The sequence below is a fragment of the Mercurialis annua genome, linkage group LG8, assembly GCF_937616625.2.
Source record: "Mercurialis annua linkage group LG8, ddMerAnnu1.2, whole genome shotgun sequence".
Classification (NCBI taxonomy): Eukaryota; Viridiplantae; Streptophyta; class Magnoliopsida; order Malpighiales; family Euphorbiaceae; genus Mercurialis; species Mercurialis annua.
Genome location: NC_065577.1, coordinates 2,200,447 through 2,221,502, shown reverse-complemented (window position 1 = coordinate 2,221,502; position 21,056 = coordinate 2,200,447). Strand labels below are relative to the sequence as shown.

General features: G+C 28.5%; 2 protein-coding genes across 2 annotated transcripts; one reads left to right on the top strand and one right to left on the bottom strand.

The window, feature by feature from the left end:
• Positions 1–11,593: 11,593 nt before the first annotated feature.
• LOC126659844 (uncharacterized) lies at positions 11,594–17,589 on the top strand. Its single transcript, XM_050353167.1, has 6 exons — positions 11,594–12,354; positions 13,236–13,338; positions 14,868–14,923; positions 15,438–15,602; positions 16,692–16,814; positions 17,250–17,589. Exons 1-6 carry the CDS (start codon positions 11,659–11,661, stop codon positions 17,370–17,372), a joined length of 1,266 nt encoding a protein of 421 aa, XP_050209124.1. The 5' UTR covers positions 11,594–11,658; the 3' UTR covers positions 17,373–17,589.
• Positions 17,590–20,338: 2,749 nt separating this feature from the next.
• Positions 20,339–20,767, bottom strand: LOC126660559 (uncharacterized). Its single transcript, XM_050354125.1, has one exon. The coding sequence runs from the start codon at positions 20,765–20,767 to the stop codon at positions 20,339–20,341; it is 429 nt and encodes a 142-aa protein (XP_050210082.1).
• Between the last annotated feature and the right edge of the window lie 289 nt (positions 20,768–21,056).

The window sequence follows — 21,056 nt, the reverse complement described above, 5'->3', positions numbered from 1 at the left end:
CAAGGCTTCTTTTAAATTCTAAATGCAAATTTGAAACGCCCTACCAGTCAATTTCTACATTGGAAATAAGTGACCATAATAAAGAAATCCTCAAGGGTCAAGCATTTGAATGATGTTGATCATTTATATTTGTTAATATATTTTTTTAAACAAAAATAAAAATTTACTATAAGTTTATTTGACTCAAACTAATTTTGTTGGTCTTTAAATATAATATACCCTTTATTTTAAAACAATATCATTAAAAATGTGTGTATGCTGTTAAGAGTTATATATGTTTGATATTATTTTTTTGCAGAATTAAATAACTGAAATTAAATTTGAGATTGGACTAGAACAGGTATTTTTAAGAAAATCAATTAAACTGTTTGGGGTGAAGCTAAGGATTATTTCAGAAGGTGATAAATTTTGTAATTGAGTAGAAAATAAAATATATGATGATAAATATATATTAAAAATGAACATACTATAATAGGAATAATCGTAAAAAAAAAGTCTTTTATTTTTGTAGCGATTTAAGCACGTTTTTTTTAAATGCAACAAAAAAATATGATCTTTCATTTTTTTGATCTTTCTGATCTAAAAATATGTTTTTTTTTCATCGAACGACGTCTGTTTAGACGGTTTTTGATGAATTAAATGATACTTGATAATATTTTTGAATAGATATGCCGAAAAATAAAGATTGAGATTTTTTTGCTGTTTTAAAAGACGTGTTTAAATTGTTAAAATAATAAAAAATAAAAAGTGAGCCTTTTTTGTTATAATTAACCCTATACTACTAATTAAAAAGATGGTCAATTATGGGCAATTTTATACATGTGACTGACTTCCCCACTGTCAACCGTAGAATTTATGAAAATTGCACACTTTTTTCTTTGAAAAGCAAATGCCGTCCAATTAGTTGATGCCTTCACTCTCTATATTGATGATTTTCACTTCAATTTTAATTATGACATATTTTCTAGGTATCTTTTGACAAATTGTGTGTGTGGGGTTTAATATTGTTTGAGTGTGAAACAATAAACTAAATTTCTAAACGAAAAAAGGATCAACGCGTCTCCTAAATTTGTAACAGGGGATCATCTAATTTAATTTATATTTTTTTGAATAACTAACTTCAAAACTCTTCATTTTTGAGTTAAATAACCCCATAACTGTATTTTTAAAATGCGTAAAATATAAATTGGAGGTGAGAAATGTAAAAAAATAATTAGATTCTTTTCTGATTGTTCCGATATAATTATCCTAAATCTATTTTTTGAAATAAAAATATGAATTATGAGTTTATTTGATATAAAAATAAAGAGTTTTTGAGTTAGTTGCTTAAAATAGTATAATTGAATTAGATGATATCGTGTCACAAGTTCAGTGATCACGTCGACCCTTGATTCATTTCTAAACAATAAATTATGTAGGTAGATTGTCACGACCCAAATTATTAAGCCGCGACCAGCGTTAGGGAACGGGAGTGGTAGCTCCGGAACCCGTAGCAAGCCTAAAATCAATATAAATTTTTTCGTGATTAAAAACGTTTTATTATATATAATACATTATCAGAAATCTTCTTTAAATAATATAATTCAATTATAAAAATATCGTATTCCTTTTCTGAAAACATTCGCGAAACAATTCCTAAAAACCAGGGTCTTACCGAGCGATATCTCATATCCAGCACCGCCCTGTTTCTGATCACAAACATCACCAATTCCATTCACGGTAATTGGTATCAAATTCAAACGGATAAACGCTATCTTTCTAAACAATTCATTTATAAAATTATATCAGAGTTTACTTTTCAAATACCGTTTGAAATTGAATCGTAAACGTAATACTGACACCTATTGACTACTGCAGCTCTATAAAACTTGTACTTTGTGTAAGCCAAAAGGTTGCCGACACAAAGGAGATTGTCTGTCTGATCCGACTCCGGTCACCTGAAAGGAAACACTGTGAGGGGGTCAGTATTTTGGGAAATACTGAGTGAGCTTGCAAGTTACTAACGATATTAATATAAAATATAACATCGCATCTCAAGAAAACAATAATATAAAACATATAAACAGGTATTTGATCCGTACGAAACTAATATCCTAGCATGCGACACATTTCTCGAATAATCATTATCATTCAACCCAATCGTAAATATCAATCGCGAGTCCAACTCGCTGGTGGCCCAGCCACTAGATACGGGGACTCTGGACTACACCGTAGCCGAGTACTCACTCGTATCAAAATCATATACCCAATCGTAAATATCAATTGCGAGTCCAACTCGCTGGTGGCCCAGCCACGTAAATTTCATAATCATCATCAGCTCCCAGCTGTGTCAAGTCATTTCTCAAATGCAAACATACTAGACTGACTCGATACTGGTGATCACACAGCCTATTGACACCCAATAGGTAGCTAGTTTCTTCGGATCACATACTAGTTCTCGCATATAGAAATTAAATAAACATATAACATTTCAATCAATTGCGATGCGTGTAAACAATATATATATATATATATATATATATATATATATATATATATATATATAAAATAACATTAATTATAATACACGAAAGTAAAGTGCAACTCACAGTGACCGCTATCCAAGACCGCATTATTATAATCCCGTAAACGTAAGCTCCATGCGTCGTTCTCATAGGTATTCAAGCTCGTTAGCCTGGTAGCTCGTCGGTGCGTCACTCACCTATTCACGTTACTCGTACGTTTAATTCATAAACGTAAACTGAATACTAAAATCCTAAGTTATAAACTTAGGTTAACACGACCTTATTCTATATATGTCTTTTAACTTTGATCGTGTTCTAATACTTAGTCGAGATATTTGTTATATCTCTTGTTAATTGATTTCTAATCATATGTTTCTTATATCTCGATATCCTAATCGAACACGTCATGTTCGACATCCAAATTTCTCGTTTTTGGGGTTCATGTTTCCTTTTCAATGTCCGACACTCTTAAAGTCGGAAAACGGGGTCTTAGCGGGGCGAAAATAACCTTTAGGTGCTTCGAATAAGTTGTGCGCCCGCATAGCCTTAATGCGCGCCCGCGTAAGATGGTTACGCGCCCGCGTAAGATGGCTACGCGCCCGCGTAACATTTGTTACGCGCCCGCGTAACATAGTTACGCGCCCGCGTAGCTCCTCGACTCGTTTTCGGACTATTCTGACGTGCTTAAACTCGATTCTGTCATGCTCCTATTTCATTTTCACATAAACTCAACTCCAAATTCATCAAAACGTCACTAGAAACGCGATTACGATTCGTTCGATTCGTTTAAAATAGAAACAGCTCTTATTCTCAATTTCAGCAACAAAAACGTCGAGATTACCTTACTTTGAAGCTCAAAGATGATAGAAAATCGAATTCTGAACGAATCGATATAAAGAACGCTCGATTTGGACGAGAAACGGCGAAACGGCGACGGATCGTAATCGTTCGTCATTTTCTTCTGTAACTTTTTATCCTTCTGCGCATCCTCTCTTTTCCTTATTCTTAAGGAAAGATATTATATATATATTGGTTAATTGACAACTTTGATCCTTCATTTCTTTATCTTAAACCATTTCTCTTTTAAACTTTCTAATTTAACCAAATGGTTAAGTTATTCTTTTAACTCAATTACTTACGTATTATTTATAGTCATATAAATAATACTAACTCAAAATTATTATTTTCCGTCAATAATATTTTAATTACTATTCTCGAGATTTAATTGGCTAATTTACGTTTTGGTCCTTGAACTTTTCAAAAATTGTTATTTAGCCCAAAACTCATCCGCGTCTAAATTTTAAAAGGTCTCCGATTGACCCGAAACTTTTACCACATATACTAAAAAATATTTCGCGGACCTTGGCGAAATAATTTTCACTTCGGAACTTATATGGATAAATTACCATTTTAGTCCATATACTTTATTTTGCGACTTTCTTAACATTTTTCTTTTCAATTCCAATTCTGTCTTTAGAATTGAAATATATTATTAAATTCCTCGCATATAATTCTTTCCAAAACCGACCAATAAAACTTATTTATCGGAAAATTTTCCGATTTTGCCACTCTGGCAAATACAGACTGGACAGGTGATCCAATTAGATAATTTAATATTTTGGGGTATTACATAGATAAGATTAAAAGTCAATATAATATAGCCCTACTTAAATGACTGTACCATTTGAATAAATATCTCAAGTCTCGACAACCTAATTATCTAATTTATATTTTATAATAAAAACATACTAAGAATTTCAATCACACAGTTTCTCATTCAAAATTTTATAAGAAACCCTACAACTACTTTTTGCAATGGAAAAAACCAATTTTTTTTTCAATTCATGCCAATGAAAAAAATAGACATTTCTTGTTGTTTTCCATCCAGGACTATCTAGTTTAATTAAAATTTAAAATATATTTATAAAGAATATTTATTCAAATATAAGAATTACAAAATGAATTTAATTTTTTTTTTATAATTGAAAAGGAACTATTTTTTTAATAATTAGGAAGGAAAATATTTATAGAAAGAATAAACTCACAACCTTGACAGAATATCACCGAACGCTTATATCATTTGAGTTATAGTTTAGTGGTGTAAAAGTTGAACATTATCGAAGTTTTTATTCTATAAGTCAAGCGAAACTATTAACAAAAAAAAGTCTCAAATTTCACTATACACTTTACTTTTCATATATAAATTCTGGTATTAGATAACTAATCATATTGGTATCAAATATCAATCAATTCAGATTCGAACAGGATAGGACTACATAATCATATTTAAGATTCAAAATCAAACTTTTGATTAAAGTATTACTACCAATCTAATACTAGTTGATCTAAATAAATTGATTAATGCTTGTGTATTTTGTTTTTTTTTGTTTTAAAAGAAAATAAAAAATTTAATTCAAATTTAAATTTCAAATGAAGTTGTTATTTTGTGAACACCATTAAAAAGATCTACTATACATTATTTATTGCCATCCTCACAAAATTTCTTTCTTTTTAGTGCTTATAAGTGTTTCATTTGGTTTTGTTAATCTTAAAGAAAAGAAGATACATATTGTTTTCTTGACGTTGACAAAAAAAAAGGGCATGTTTCAAACCCTAAAGAAAAGGGATCACACTTAATTTATTTTTGAGTATTTATCCTATAAACGGTTTTGCCACATTATTTTTACAATAAACCAATAAATAGTTATAATAGAAATTTTTTAATTATTTTTTATTTTATTTATTGTTGGCTTAATACATAGTTTGACCCCTGAACTTGTACACTTTTACCCATCTAACCTTTAAACTTAACGTCTCACCTATCGAACCTCTGAACTTGTTATATAATCCGATTTAACCCCTAAACTTGATAAATACGTAAATATTGAACCCCTCCGTGCCACCTGTCACTTGAAACATTCTAGAAGAAATTGTGTACGGAGGGGTTCAATGTTTACGTTTTTATCAAGTTCAGGGGTCAAATCGGATTATTTAACAAGTTCAGAGGTTTGATTGGTGAGACGTTAAGTTTAGAGGTTAGATGGGTAAAAGGGTACAAGTTCAGGGGTCAAACTATGTATTCAGCCTTTATTATTTAATATTAGCTCATGATATCATTGGTTTGTTACATGAATGACATAACACATATAATTATCCTTTATGGTGTTTGTTGGTTGCTAAATTATAGGGAATACCTCAATTTTGTCACACATGTTTATTTCTTCTTAAATTTCTAATGGTTACTTCAAGTCTTCAACTAAATATGAGGACAATTTGCATCTACAATCCCTAAACTTTCATTTCTTTTGCATTAAAGTCTTTTATTTAAATTTATAATTGTAATTTTTTAAATTAATTTAGTGAAAATGTTTTTTTTTTCATTTTGCGGCACCTTTGTTAATAAAATGTTAATCTACTACAGCGGGCCAGTGCCATCGCAAATCATCCTGATCAATATATTTGTTTGATTCGCAAAAAACCTCTCCCTTAAAGTTTTAAGCTTTTTCCACAGACAACGTCAATTGATGAATTGTGAATTTCAATCGATGGATATGACCTGCAAAACAAGGTAGATGGTTAACCGGACGGTGATTTGTCCAACTAACTCTTCGATACTTAAATCAGTTTAGGCTTAAAGCTGGAGAAATAACATTATTGAATGTGTATATGAAGGTATACCTCAGATTCTATTATAGTAATAAGATCTGATCTGATTGAGTCCTATAAGAAAAGATATTCTTTTAAAGAATATGTTTTAAAATAGGAAAGAGATTCCTACTTCTTAGCGTGACCTTATCTTTTCTCATATTCAGGGAGTAGTCCTGAATAAAAATGTCTTCTTATTTTAGTTTTTATTCTCGTATAGGAGTATATCTCTTGATAGATTTAGAATATCTCATCTTTCAAATTCTCTCATTAATTATCGTATAGTAGTTGACTTTGAACTCGATCTCTCAATTAGATTGTATTATCAGAGGTCGGCCTTTTGAGTTTTAGCCAACTCTTAGGAAGATTCGACCAGTATTTTGATTGGGCCAGGGTTGCTCCGACACTCTTAAACAGACGAATCTTTTAAGATTCAACCATGTTGTCGATTTACTTCATGACGAGTCCATATATAGGCTTCTTTAGCAGAACACTCATAGAACTCGATTCGTCATTATAGTTGATATAAAATGTGTTTCCGTCAAGACTAAAAACAACTAAAATGAAACACAAAAAGGAATTTATATATAATCTAAATGGTCTAGAACACTAAAAGACGTATATCTAAATAAGTGTTATAACTAACATTATATTCCCTCCGGTCTATAATATTTGTCACATTTGACCATTTCACATAGATTAAAAAAGTAATAAATATGTCTTGATCTATATGCTCTTTTACTAAATTGTCCATATTAATTACTATTTTTTGTGTTTGACTAATCTTTTTATTCTTACTAAGTTATTTATTGCTTGGGACAAATTTGGAAAATAATAATAAATGCTCTCTTGATATTCTAAATATGACAAATATTATGAACCAAAAAATTTCCTAAATGTGACAAATATTATGAACCGGAGGAAGTATATATTTTGAAATAATTATTTTAATTAAAATAAACAATTCATATAAAATAAAACAATTGTTATCGTTATAGACGGTGGAAACGTGGAAGTGTTTACTCTTTGAATTATTAATCAAAAACGAAAATCAACAATAAATTAAAAAATAGAGTAATATCAAGTGATGGCAATAAAAAAGTACACATAACTAAATGCACTTAATTTCAAACACACAAAAAGTCAAAGAAAATCAGCCAATTCCAAATTTGTAATTACTTCCCAAAACCAAGTCCACTCTCATACAACCATCTCAATAAATAAAAACTCAGTGACACATAAACAAATACAAATGCAAATTCAAATGCAACACTCTTAGAAATTCAAGAATCCAATTCTTGGGTTAAATATTTTACGTTTGTTTTATTTTCTTGATCAAGAACATAAAAAACCATGGCAAATCAGCTGGAAAACATAGTGAAATCGATAAAATCAAAGGTGAGATCATTGAATTTGAAGAAATCGAAGAAACCGTACGTAAAAATGGATAAAAGTGCGAGTGTTCGAGTCGAGATCCGTAGCAGAAAAGCAAGAAAACTCATTGATAAGACGCTCAAGATGGCGGATAATCCTGCTGCTACATAATTGATAGTATTTAATATCTGATGAATTTCTGTACAGAGGTGATGAATTTTCTTGTTTAGATTTGTTGTTTCTGTTAGATAATTGCCTTCTGATTCTGTGTTTTTTTCTGGAAAGATTTATGGAACCGTTTCGGATTTGGTGCTTTAATTTTTTAGCAGTTAATTTAGTTCCTGTAAATTTGACGTTTTGGATATGAAATTTTATTTTTAATATGAGAAACTTTAAATAACACTGATTCGCCGTGTTTGAATTCGAGCATTTTTTATTCATGTCGGTGGTACATAGTTTATGCCATAGTTTAATTGGTTAAATGTAAATTAAATTATAAATTTTAATGTGATTTATACGTATAACATGAAAACTTTTTTTATCTTTATATGTAACTAGTAAGATACCCTCGCTTTGCATCGGAATTTATTTTAAAATATTAAAAATGAGAATTTAAATAAAATAAATAAATAAATATCATAAAATAGTAAATTAAATAAATGAATATACTAAACGCAAATAATTAACTTTTTTATAATTGATATATTTTAATCAAAATATCTTTCTTTTCTCCTGCATACAATGAATTATTTAATTAAAATTCACATTTAGAGCATTGTAATATCATATTAAACAACATCATGATATATTTTTTGTACGTGAAATGAAAATTTCCAATTCAATTAGAAAATTAATTAAAATACAAATATATAGTTATTAGCAACTAAAATATCTTTAAATTAAAAATAAATCATTTTTTCCGTTCAAAATTCTATTTCATTGGGTCCATCTTCATTAATTAAACTCACACTATATAAAAAAAAGATGAAAATAAATTTTAAAAAAGACATCTAAAATTAGTAATAAATAGATTCAAATGAAATATGAAATAGAAAAGCATAATTCTTTTTTGGGAAAAGGGTCATTTATGCCCTTAACGTTTGCCTCAAGGATCAAGCAAGCTCTCAACGTTTAGAAGGTTCAAATATGCCCCCAACGTCTTAAAAAGTGAACAACCAGACCCCCATTTTGACTTATAAATGAAACGTTGGGGGCATGATTGTCAAAATTGGAGGGCCTGATTGTTCATTTTTCAAGACGTTGGGAGCATATTTGAACCTTTCCGGACGTTGAGGGCTTGCTTGATCCTGGAGGCAAACTTTAAGGGCATAAATGACCCTTTTCCCTTCTTTTTTTTAATCAAAAGAATAATAGTTTTTTTTATGGATAAAGAAGAATAGTTAATGTAATATTAAAGACAATAAATAAAAAATGCAAGTTGGTATTGGTTTTTTGGTAATTATATAGCAATAATTGGCCTTTCTTATCACATATAACATCTATTTACGTAAAGGGACAAAAAAGGTATGGTATCATCTTGGTTTTATTGAAATTATACAAAACATTGAGGTTTTTGAGTAAATAGAACCCAAAACACTGTGCAATGTACAGTGTTTTGGGTTCTATTTTAAACTATATATATAGATTTACTTGTTGTTAATGTGACCGGGATAATTGTTTTTAGCTGTTTTCATACTTTAATTTTATATAATTTGGATTGGGATTCCCTCAAGTTCATTTTGAACTTGAGAGGGTCATGTTTATGATCTACACCATTCATTACAAAATGAACGGTGTAGATCAAAAAAGCACAATTTTAATCAAAATAATCTACACCGTTCATTTTATAATGAACGGTGTAAATCGTGAACATGACCCCCTCAAGTTCAAATGAACTTGAGGGAATCCCAATCCATATAATTTAGTTTCTGCAGTTTTATTTTTTATTGATATTATGTGTTTAGATTAATTTATTTTGTATGAATTGACACCTATAATCCAAAGTTATCATGAGAAAGTTGTATTTGGCCGTTCCGGATATATTTTTCTTTTTGAAACTCTCTAAAACTCCTAAAATCATTTTGAGATTGTGTTTGTAATTGATAAAAACTGGGAACCCGTTTTCTTAGAAAAAACGAAAAAAAATTAGTTGAACCGACGTAACTAGCTAGCCGGTTACAAATTTAAATGAAAAAAAGTTGTATTTGGTCCACAAATTTTACTATTCATATTATTCATAATGCTCAAATAGAAACTCATTTTGTTCTTTCCAAAAATACAATCCCATAATTCACGTTATTATTTATTACTCCCTCCGTCTATAAAAAATAGGCGTGTTTCTATGTTAGGCGTCCTATATTATAAGAGTATGAATTATGATTTTAATTATACTCAAATGATTTATTTTTTTATTATTATAAATATGTTACATCATGATATATATTTTTACATATTGAATTTTTGATATATCAAACTCGAATAATTTTAAATATTTTTATCTATAAGTAGCCCACATTATCATTTTTTTTATGAATAAATAAATTATTTTTCTGTTTCTGTTTTTTGTGTCGATTTTTGTTTCATTTCTGTTTTTGTGCAATATAAATTAACATTATTGATACTTTACATGATTTAAAAATTCAATATCTATGAAATGAAAGCGTAAAAATTTTAATATTGACAAATAGAAGTGAAGAGATTCTGTATAAAAATTAAAATAAATATGAGGACCTTAGAGCATCTCCACTCTAGTGCTAAAATACCTCACAATGCTATAATTTAGCATTTAATATAAAAAACACATCTCCATTGCACTTCTATTTCATGTGCTAAATTTAGCATATGTTAAACTTTGTGCCAAATTTGTTAGAAAGTTTAGCATATGCCAAATTTGTTTATATCTAAATTATTTACTGATTTGCCATTAATAATGATAATCACTTATAAAATTATAAATTTAGCATTTAGTTTAGCATTTTGCAATGGAGTGAAATTCAATAATATATAATATATATAGCATTTTATCTTATTTTGTGCTAAAAATAACATAAAAAATACAACATGCAATGGAGATGCTCTTAATATATGTTATGTCTTCTTTACTAGTGTTGAATTTAAATTTAAATTTAAAAAACCACGATGCTATGCCGGTGGAAATTGTCTTTTGAAACAGAAACACAATTAAATGAAAATTCATTAACAACTTCATGATTTCATTTCCAATCAAATATTTTATTATATTTTCTGGATTTTAATGCTATTATTATCATTGAGATTTGATTTTATCATGACAAAACAATCAACCAAGTGAAAAACACCGATGTTATAGGATGACTTTTTATATGGTTAATTATTTCTTCCGATTCAAAGTGGAGAGCAATTATAAACAGAGGGGTGTAAAAATCCCTACCCTTTATTTTATGGGTAGTGTTGATAGGGTCTGAGTAACTTTTAAGAGGACTATCTTTTGTAATTAGACAATCATTTTTTTCTTTTAGCTTTTCATTCCTAAATTAATCTTGTTATTTTTTTGGTAGACCGCTAAATACCGTCTCAATTTTACTATATAAAAATTGATATGAAATATCATAAATAATTTTAAGTTAATTTGAGATTAAATTAAATTAAAATTAAAATTACTCATAACATTTCGTACTAAATTTTAATAATTTGAGATTACATTAAAATTATTTATAACATTTCGTATTAATTTTTTTCGATGAACTCGACGGAACTACAGAGTGTAATCCTTCAACTTTTATTGAAAAAATAATTTAAATTAGTGTTTAAAGGGAAAATTCGGACTTTAGGATAAACATAAGAGCGTAAACAAACTTGTGCTTAGGTGTCCAGCCATGTCATCAGCCACGTGCCGTCAAAAATAAGGGTATAAATAGGCCAGTTTGGAAACGTCAAGGATGTATTTCAGCCAAAATCAAACGTAGTGAAAATCTGAGGTTTGAGGTAAACATTAGGGGCGTAAACAAACTTTTTCCCTAAAAAAATTATAAATTTTATCATATATACACATACACACTTTTTTTTATCCTACACTCTATATGCAAAGTAGGGATTTTTTCTTGTTTAGTATCGTTATCATCAGAATTACTCACCGCTAACCCCAAATTTTGCACTCATGCCACAGCCACAAATTTCTCTTCTGAAATCAAATCATGCTCATCATTTCTACGTTCAACCGCCGCTCACTCGGCTAATTCCCCGCCGCCAAAATCTCACTTTCCGCCGCAAACCTGAGCCTAACCCTAACAAATTCAATCTTAAATGCTGTCTCAGTTCTAATAACAATCAGAATATCATCAACCCTTTACGTATTACAACAAACCCTAATAATTTCCATGATGAAAAAGGCGAAAAGAATGCGAAGAACGACGACGTTTCGATCAAAAACACGAATATTTTCGAAGAGTTTTATAGTGTCATTGCAGAAACCCTAAAAAATTCATGTCGAAATTATTCCAAAGCAGTTAATTTAGCAGTAACCTGTATGGCAATTGCTTTGATTTTTATGAGCGGCTATGATTCTGCATTAGCCTTGTCCGGTGGCCGGATGGGGGGCCGTTCGAGTTCGAGTTCTCGTAGTAGTCGTAGTGGCGGCAGATATAGTGGCGGCGGAGGCAGTCATCACAGCGGTTATTACAGCTATAAAAGTAAAACGGAATATGGTGAAAAGAAACTTGATGAACAAGAAAAAGTTGAGAATCTGAATTCTGAGGAAATATTATTCCTAGTGATTTTGTCGAGTTCTATAATATTTATTTTAATTGGATTCCTTTACACTGAAATTCCGTTTCATCATATCTCAATACTTCAGGTATCATTTTTATTTTTGTTATTGTATAGGGTTACAAAAAATGTACTATGTAATTTTAACGAAACGGTTACCCACGATTTGTTTAAATTTAATAGAAACCGAATGTTATCTTTTCATTTCAGATCGAATTTTGCTTACATCGACTGCCCGCTGTGGCATATGGTAACCTCCTATGTAAGTAAAAATCGATCTAAAATAAGAGGATAACTTTCCGTTTCTAAAAATTATTAGTTGGATTATCAAATTGTTAAAAGTGCATAGTTTTGTAACTGGAAAAAATTAGCCTGTATTGCTTACAATGATTGTAAAAAGTGAACCAAATCGAACTGGTTAATTTAATTTGGTTTGATTTGACTCTATAAACAAATTAATATATCAATAGGCCGGTTTAGTTGCAGATATAAAAGAAAATAGTTACATTTTAGTGCAAACCGAACTGAAAAATGAATGTTAACTTACATGCTATGACGGAACCAGGTAGGACGAGATGGACAGTCGCCCAATTTTGAATCTAAAATGTTGGACATTGTTGAGTTTAAAAAATTATTATAAAAATATCGAATAATTTTTAAATTTTTTTAGACCAGCTATATGTTGTTTAGTCTTATTTTTTTAAAAAGTCAAACATGTTCTTTGGTTCTAAAAAAATTAGCCGAACAACATACAATTCATTAAAAAAAAATGATGCATCTAAATACAATTTCTGATTCTGCCGCTGCTGCCATATTCATAATCGGCTGGTTTAGTTCGAAATTTTAATATCTATAATAAATTCGTTAGATTCTAAAAAAATAACAAAATTTCGGTTCGATATTTCTGTAAACAAGTAGAAATATACAAATTATTTATTATTTTAAATATTATATATATATTCATTTCAGGTTGCGGTATATGATGCAGAAGGAACATTTCGAAGGGATCTTAATGGAATTGCTGAAAAGGCCGATACATCTAGTAATTCGGGTTTGCGTCGTGTGCTTTTAGGTAATACATTTAGTCAATTTGATTCATTGGTTTCATAAACTTTTATGAAACTTATTTATAAATAAATATAGTTATGGAGTATTTGATTCACTTAAAATTTATAAGAATTTTTTCACCTATACACAGTTTGAATTCATTTGCTAAATATATCGTATTTTCAAAATTTTGGCATATAAACCATATCTTTTTGATGTTTGCCAAACAATACTCACAATAAATTTGAAGCTATTGCAACGAGACGCCATCCGTTTATATGTTTAAAATTAATCTTATGTTATATATATCATGGGAAATTTTTAATTAGTCCCGGTCCATGAATTTTCTATGCACCTATCCAATGAGGTGTTAGAAAATTTAATATAATTTTTTCTCTCTTCTCATTATTTTCTTTTTCTTTTCATTTCTCTAACACCTCATTGGATAGATCTATGAATTTTTCATGAACCGGGTCTAGGTAAGAACTTCCCATATATCATATGTACACCAGTTATGGATAGGATTGACAAAGGTCGAAAAAAATATAAAACAAAAATTTAGAAATGTTCTATGTTTAGAAAAGGCTTAATGGCAAAAAAAAAAACTCAAACCTTTACGACTTGTTGCAATTATATCCAAACCTTTTAATTTTTGCAATAATATCCAAATTGTATTATTTTGTTGCAATAATATCCAAATTGCACTTTTTATGTGATTTTTTTTGAGTTTTTGCCATTTTTGGAGACTTTTACTATATTATTATACATCAAAAAATAATAATAGCCTAATATCTTAATTGAAATCAACAAGTTTAGCCATCAATTTAACTATTATTGCTACAAATAATGCAATTTGGATATTATTGCAACAAAAAAAATACAATTTGGAATTATTGCAAAAATTAAAAGGTTTGAATATAATTGCAACAAGTTGCAAAGGTTTGGGTTTTTTCTACCATTAGGCCTTTAGAAAAGGAGCTAAATTTTAGTATGAAATGTTTTCCGAATTAATGGAACTAACAGAATCAAGTGAACTATATATACATAATTTTTTTTTTATTATAGAATTCTAATTTGCCTTCTAAATGTATATATTATTATAAATTAACACCGAAGTTAATATTTGATATTAATTAATATTAATGAACTTCAGGTGTTCAGTTATTTCAATTTGATTTTTTTTTTGGCAAAGTAACATTGTATTAATTTCGGTAAATAGAAGTACATAATGTTTGTGAGAACTAGATAACAAATATTACAATAATAACTCCTAAAAAGGAGGCTTTTAGGACTTTTTAGCCACTTCATGGGCCATCCAAGTACACATTCGCTTAATATATACAAAGTAAGCGAACGGTATAAAATTATGACTTCTATTATTGATGGAATATCTTTCTCGACTTCTATTATGTATATTTCGGTTATATTTCAGTTTGCAAGAATTGGAAAAATTCGGTTTCAACTAATTAGGTTTGGTTCAGTGACCGAACTGAGCGATGCACACTTATATTTATAATACTATAATTTTCTTTTATTTTAATATTGGAATTGCAGGTACCACAAATTTATTGCTCAAGAATCTTGATTCTTGCATCTCTTGCGATTCTCATGTAAGATTTAATTTTCGAATCCTATAACTTGCTGAAAAGAGGCAACCTGTAATGTATTTTTTCTGTAGGCATCAATGGAGCTACATAGAGTATAAGTTGGGCAATTGTCCATTTTTATAAATTTTAAATAATATTACTAATATAGAATATGTTTTTCCTAACTTAAGATTTGTATTTGGATAATTGATATTAGGGTTACCATACATTTCTTCATTTGCAATTCAATTATTGAATTTTAAAACGTTGCAAATTTGTTACTGTATCATATTATAGTTTTATGGCTAAATAATTAAAAATGGCCAAACTTTTTATGAAAGTTTTACAAAAGTACAAACTTTTCAATTTTATCCAATTTGTCCCGAAACATATAATTTTGATTCAATTATGTCCAAACATATATGTGGCACATGAGTAAAATTACATAGTTGGACATAATTGAAACAAAATCATGTGTTTCAGAACGAATTATACAATAACCAATTTATAACAATTATGGATCCGTCACTGCTTGCAGTTGCTTACAAGAAGATATTATTTGGAGGATGCTATGGAAACATTCGATCGACATTCTTTGGCAGAAAGGGCGAAATTTGATGAAGAAACACTTGTTAACGTGGACAACAAGAAAATAGGAAAATCATCAAAACAAGACACAAAATTAACCAAAGGCTACACAGTGGTAAGTTCAAGTATCAGATCACGGCTTTTTAAATTTTCCATTGATCCTTTGAAATTGCGGATAATAAGTCTGAGCGGTATTAAATCTTTATCGTATATAATAATTTGACGAAACTTTAAGGCTAAACCTATTTTGAGATCCCTAAACTATACATTTTTGGTTCATTAGGTCCATTAACTTCTATTTGACTTCTTCGGATCCTTAAATTTTCATTTTTTGGTTTATCAGGTCCTTCAACTTTATTTGCCTTTCGCAAGTTTCTAATTGTTTATTTTTTGGTTTATTGGGTCCTTAAATGGATCTTCGTTTAAGGACCTAATGAACCAAAAAACAAAAGTTTAAGGATTTGAGAAAGTTAAATAGAAATTGAGGGACCTGATTAATTAAAAAATGAAAGTTTAAGGATTTGATAAAGCCAAATAAAAATTAAAGGACTTGATGAACCAAAAATTAAAAGTTTAAGGATCTTAAAATGGGTTTAGCCAAATTTTAATTCATTCAACTCGTATCGTTATAATATCCGTAAAATCATTTTATATCAGTCAAAGTATTTTAATATTTTTTTATCAAAAGTATAGCTAATTATATGCCATAAGTGACAATCTTTTAAAAGTTTTTATTCTAGTATGTAAGGCGTTATGTCAAGTGGTAATGCAGATACTATTCAACGTGGGAGCATATTATAAAAAAGTTTAATTACTCAAAAATATTCACTTTTTTTATTTTTTGTGTTTATGGTCTAAACTTTTAAAATCATCAATTTTAGAATATTTTTTAATTTTCTCTTTCAATTATAACTAATTGCTCTGATTAAGAATATATCTCATATATTTTCTTCATATTGCTTCAATGTGCTTCACCATTAAAAGTGGGCATATAAACAAATGGCTACAATAAAAACTGAAAATTAAAAATATGATAAAATTGACGGTTTTAAAAATGTGACCATAAACAAAAAAGCCAATAAAGATTAGATACTTTTCAATGATTAAGCCTAATAAATATTTTCCCGTTCACCATGTCATATCCGGAAAATATAAGCTACTATTATATGAATTCCAAATTCTTAAATTCTTGTTTGTTTTTCAGGTAACAATCTTGGTTGGTACCGAGGGAATGTATTTCAGTAGTAAATTGCCAACAATCAATAACGTTGGAGACTTGAAGAAAGCTCTGCAAACAATACAATCCATTAAGCTCTCTGAACTTGAAGTAAAAATTCTAAATTTCCCTTAAACTGCCATTTTTTTTCTTCTGAGTTATTGATACATTAGAAATCGCTTAATCACTAACAAGAAATTTAATTTTTCCGAACTTTTTTTACTTATGGTCCAATCTTTTAAAAATTTCAATTTTGTTCCAGTTTTAATGCACATTTCAATTGTAGCAGACTTTTTTTTTTATTTATGACCAAATATTTTTAATCTCGTCAAATTTTCGGTTACTAAAACTAAATATGGTCATAAATAAAAAAAAGGTTGGCTTTTTAAATATGTCTAGTTGTCAACAATTTAAATTTATTCATCGAAATTATACGAAATTGACATTTTCTAAAAGATTAGGTCGTGAATGAAATTAATAAAAACTTTGGATTTTTTGAGTGTTTATAGCGCCGGATTTATTGCTGATATTATAATGTTCATGCAGGCAGTTGAGGTTTTATGGGCTCCCCAGAAAGAAAATGAATTGATAACAGAGAATGAACTTCAAGCAAAGTACCCATTTGTCCACTGTCATCAATTAAGGAGTGTCAATATGGGTCTAGTCTGAATGGTTAAGTCGTTTTTAAGTGTATTGAAAGGTTGTGGGTTCGAACCACTGCTCGGCAACTAACAACTAATATGAGACTCTAAAAAAGTCGATTTTCACCTTTGATAGAAAAAAATATCAATTAAGGAGCCAAAATGCAATTACTGGAAATTAGCTATATTTGTCCTTTAATTTTAATTAAACTGTGAAGCAATAATTTATCAACTATATCATAAAATTTTTTATTGCTTTTCAGCTGATAACCTTCAAATTTTTTTTTTTGCCAAAAATAATAATATATAATATTAAGAAGAAAGGCCATCTCCTAAAAATGATGAACCATTCTTAAGTAAGGAAAATAAAAATGGACTTAACGGCTACAAATTGAGCCATCCAAATACACATTTGTTTAACAAATTAAAATACCGATACGTGAATAATTTGTTAAACGAACGGTAGACAATATAAATGATATAACTTAAAAATAGAAATTGCTTACTGTTGGTAGCGAATAAAGTAATATAAGTATTACCTTAATTTTATAGAGAACATAACTGAAATGTCGGGATCATTCAGAATAAAATACACCGGCTCGTACCTGATCATTTAAAATAAAAAATAATATATAGATTCAGCTTAATCTTACCTGATAGTAGATGAGTCCCACCAATTGACGACGGGAAAGTACGGAATGCTTGGGAGGTCTCTCTTTCAGAAATATATGTTCCAAAAAAAAACAAAAAACACAAACAAAAAAATTATTAGCAATTGTAAATTATAAATAAATATTTTTTGTAATATTTAGACTTATTTAGATACACCCATAAAGGAGAACTGAGGATGAAAAAGATTCAGAGAATATTGTCCTCAATCGTATTTTATAATTTTAAAGTATAATACTTAATGCTATACTATAGTTACAATCATACAAAAATTTAGTGCACAATATTCATAATTTATTTAAATCACAATATTTATAATATTCATAAATTGAATCATATTTGAAATCTAAAAGTCATATTATATAAATATGAGATTATGTTGATTTTACGAATATAAAAAAAAACATTAATAATAAATTTAAGTACAAATTTAGAATTATAACAGTACCATTTAAATAATTATGGACATGGAAAATGAAATAAGAATTAAACTTTTAAATTTCAAATAAGAAATTTCACTTAAAAAAACCGTTTGACAAGAATAAACAGTATGAATGAAGATTTTTAAAAATCATATGCAAATAAATTCAACTAATTGAACAGTACTAAAATGTTAGACAAAAACATAAACAGCATATTGCACCATTGTTTTAAAGCTTTTGTGTTACTATACTACTAAATAAGAATAGTTTGGTGAAAATGAAAAGTATGTATAGAGATTGTGTTGCTATTATTACGAAAAAACTACAAATTATAATAATTGTTTAACTCATTTCACAAACAGTTATAAAAACAAGGACAAAAAATAGAGTAAAATGTTTCAGTCCTAAAAAAATTTTAATAATCATGAAAGGACAAAGAACAGAAGTCATTTAGCCATTCAAAAATTAATAATAAAAAGAATATAAAAAATAATGATAAAATTATACAATAATTGATAGTATAATCTAGAATTAATGATAAAAGGAATATATTAAAATTAAGCCAACTGTTTCTTCTTAAAAAGATTAAGCCAACAGTCAGCAATTTTTTTTTTTTAAAAAAGTTATCAATTTGGAAAACCAGCAGAAGAGGTGGTAGAAAGTAGGTAAAATGAACACATTTATCAATATAAAAGGATTTTTAAAACTTGCTAGTTTGATTCGGAATTTTTCGAGCGTGGTCATATATTAAATTCATAACTCGTTTGAGGTGTGACATAATATTGCATACGTTAGATATGGTAAATTTTGTACACATCAGCATGCCATGAATATTTTTTTTTGTCAAAGTGTCATGAATATATTTGACAACTCTCAAAAAATATTAAAAAATTATTGAATAAAATTGGCAAAATTTAAAAAATATAATATATATGGTAAATATGATATATATATTTGTGAATAGATAAAATTCATCTAATCTAGGTATTATGTAAAATAAAGGGCTTAATGGCAAAAAAAATCCAAACCTTTACGACTTGTTGCAATTATATCCAAACCTTTTAATTTTTGCAATAATATCCAAATTGCATTATTTTGTTGCAATAATATCCAAATTGTATTATTTTGTTGCAATAATATCCAAATTGCACTTTTTATATGATTTTTTTTGGGTTTTTTGTCATTTTTTGGGACTTTTACTATATTATTATACATCAAAACATAATAATAGCCTAATATCTTAATTGAAAACAACAAGTTTAGCCATCAATTTGACTATTATTGCTATAAAAAATGCAATTTGGATATTATTGCAACAACAAAAATGCAATTTGGATATTATTGCAAAAATTAAAAGGTTTGGATATAATTGCAACAAATCGTAAAGATTTGGGTTTTTTTTACCACTAGGCCAAAATAAAGAGAATAGGCTAGTTATTTTTCTCATTTTACGAGAAATTGTTGATATTTTGGAAATTATTGAGATTTTGAATTCGCATCGATTATCCTTATATGGTCAAATTCATCAAATTTTAGGTGATATAATTATAGAAATGATCGAAATCAAGAATTTTATAGATTTTAATAACATGAGAAAGCTCTTAATTAGGGGGATTTTTTTTGACTTAAGTAACAATTTTTTTTTAGCAATAGACAATTAACATATAAATTAATGTTATAAATAATTCAGTAAAGAACTCGGTGATTATGAATATATAAAATTTGTTTTCTTAATATAATGCTTATGCATCGGCTAGTGATACACAATTTGGCAAATATAAAAAGTAACTGTCACTAGTGACAAACAACATTGCCTTAACAAGAACATATATGACCTTAACAAACGACACTCCGTATTGTCCTAAAATTACTAAAAATGAACAATATTTTTATATTTCTAATATTAATACACAAATTTACTTGTATTTGCATAACTTCTACTTCTACTAAATAAACTTCCATTAATACCATCTTCTTCATCTTCTTCTTTAAAAGAACAAGCTCTCTCCTCATCAATTCGACCAATTTTTCCAATTCCAACACTGTAACTTCTCCTCATCATAGCATTAGACAACTCTATTTCACTGTCTTTCTTAGACAACAACCTTAAAAGCTGCCTGAACTCTTCATCATCAACTTTTCTTGAAGAATTAACGCTAAAACTCTTCGGTAATTTGGTGGTTCCGCCGCCTAAACTTCCATGGCCGAGCTTTCCGCTATCCGCAATATCGAATATGTTCTTCACATAAAAATCTCTTGCCTTGCAGAAAAATTTAATGGGTGATTTTGTAATTTGCATGAACTTGCTTAGCTTGTTTGCTTTGGTTCTCATGTTCTTGATTATTTGTAAAATGATTCAAGTTTAGAAATTAATTTGACTTGTGGGTAGTGATGATTTTATTAATGGGGGATGTTATATATACATATATGTGTGTAGGGTTTTGATCAAAAAAGGGTTGCTGATGAAGTTGTTTCTTGGCAATAACATTAAGCTTAATTTGATTGACTTAACTATATAGTAATTAAATTAATTAATGCACGTGAATGATGAAATTAAGAGTTAAATAAATGTGATTAATTGATTGAATAATTAATAGTGTAAAGTTGATGGTCTCCTCGAT

Coding starts and splice junctions, on each gene's coding strand:
- LOC126659844 (XM_050353167.1), top strand. CDS start 11,659: ATGCCACAGCCACAAATTTCTCTTCTGAAATCAAATCATGCTCATCAT. Junction 14,924..15,437: donor GCATCTCTTGCGATTCTCAT/GTAAGATTTAAT, acceptor CACTGCTTGCAG/TTGCTTACAAGAAGATATTA. Junction 15,603..16,691: donor TAACCAAAGGCTACACAGTG/GTAAGTTCAAGT, acceptor TTTGTTTTTCAG/GTAACAATCTTGGTTGGTAC.
- LOC126660559 (XM_050354125.1), bottom strand. CDS start 20,767: ATGAGAACCAAAGCAAACAAGCTAAGCAAGTTCATGCAAATTACAAAA.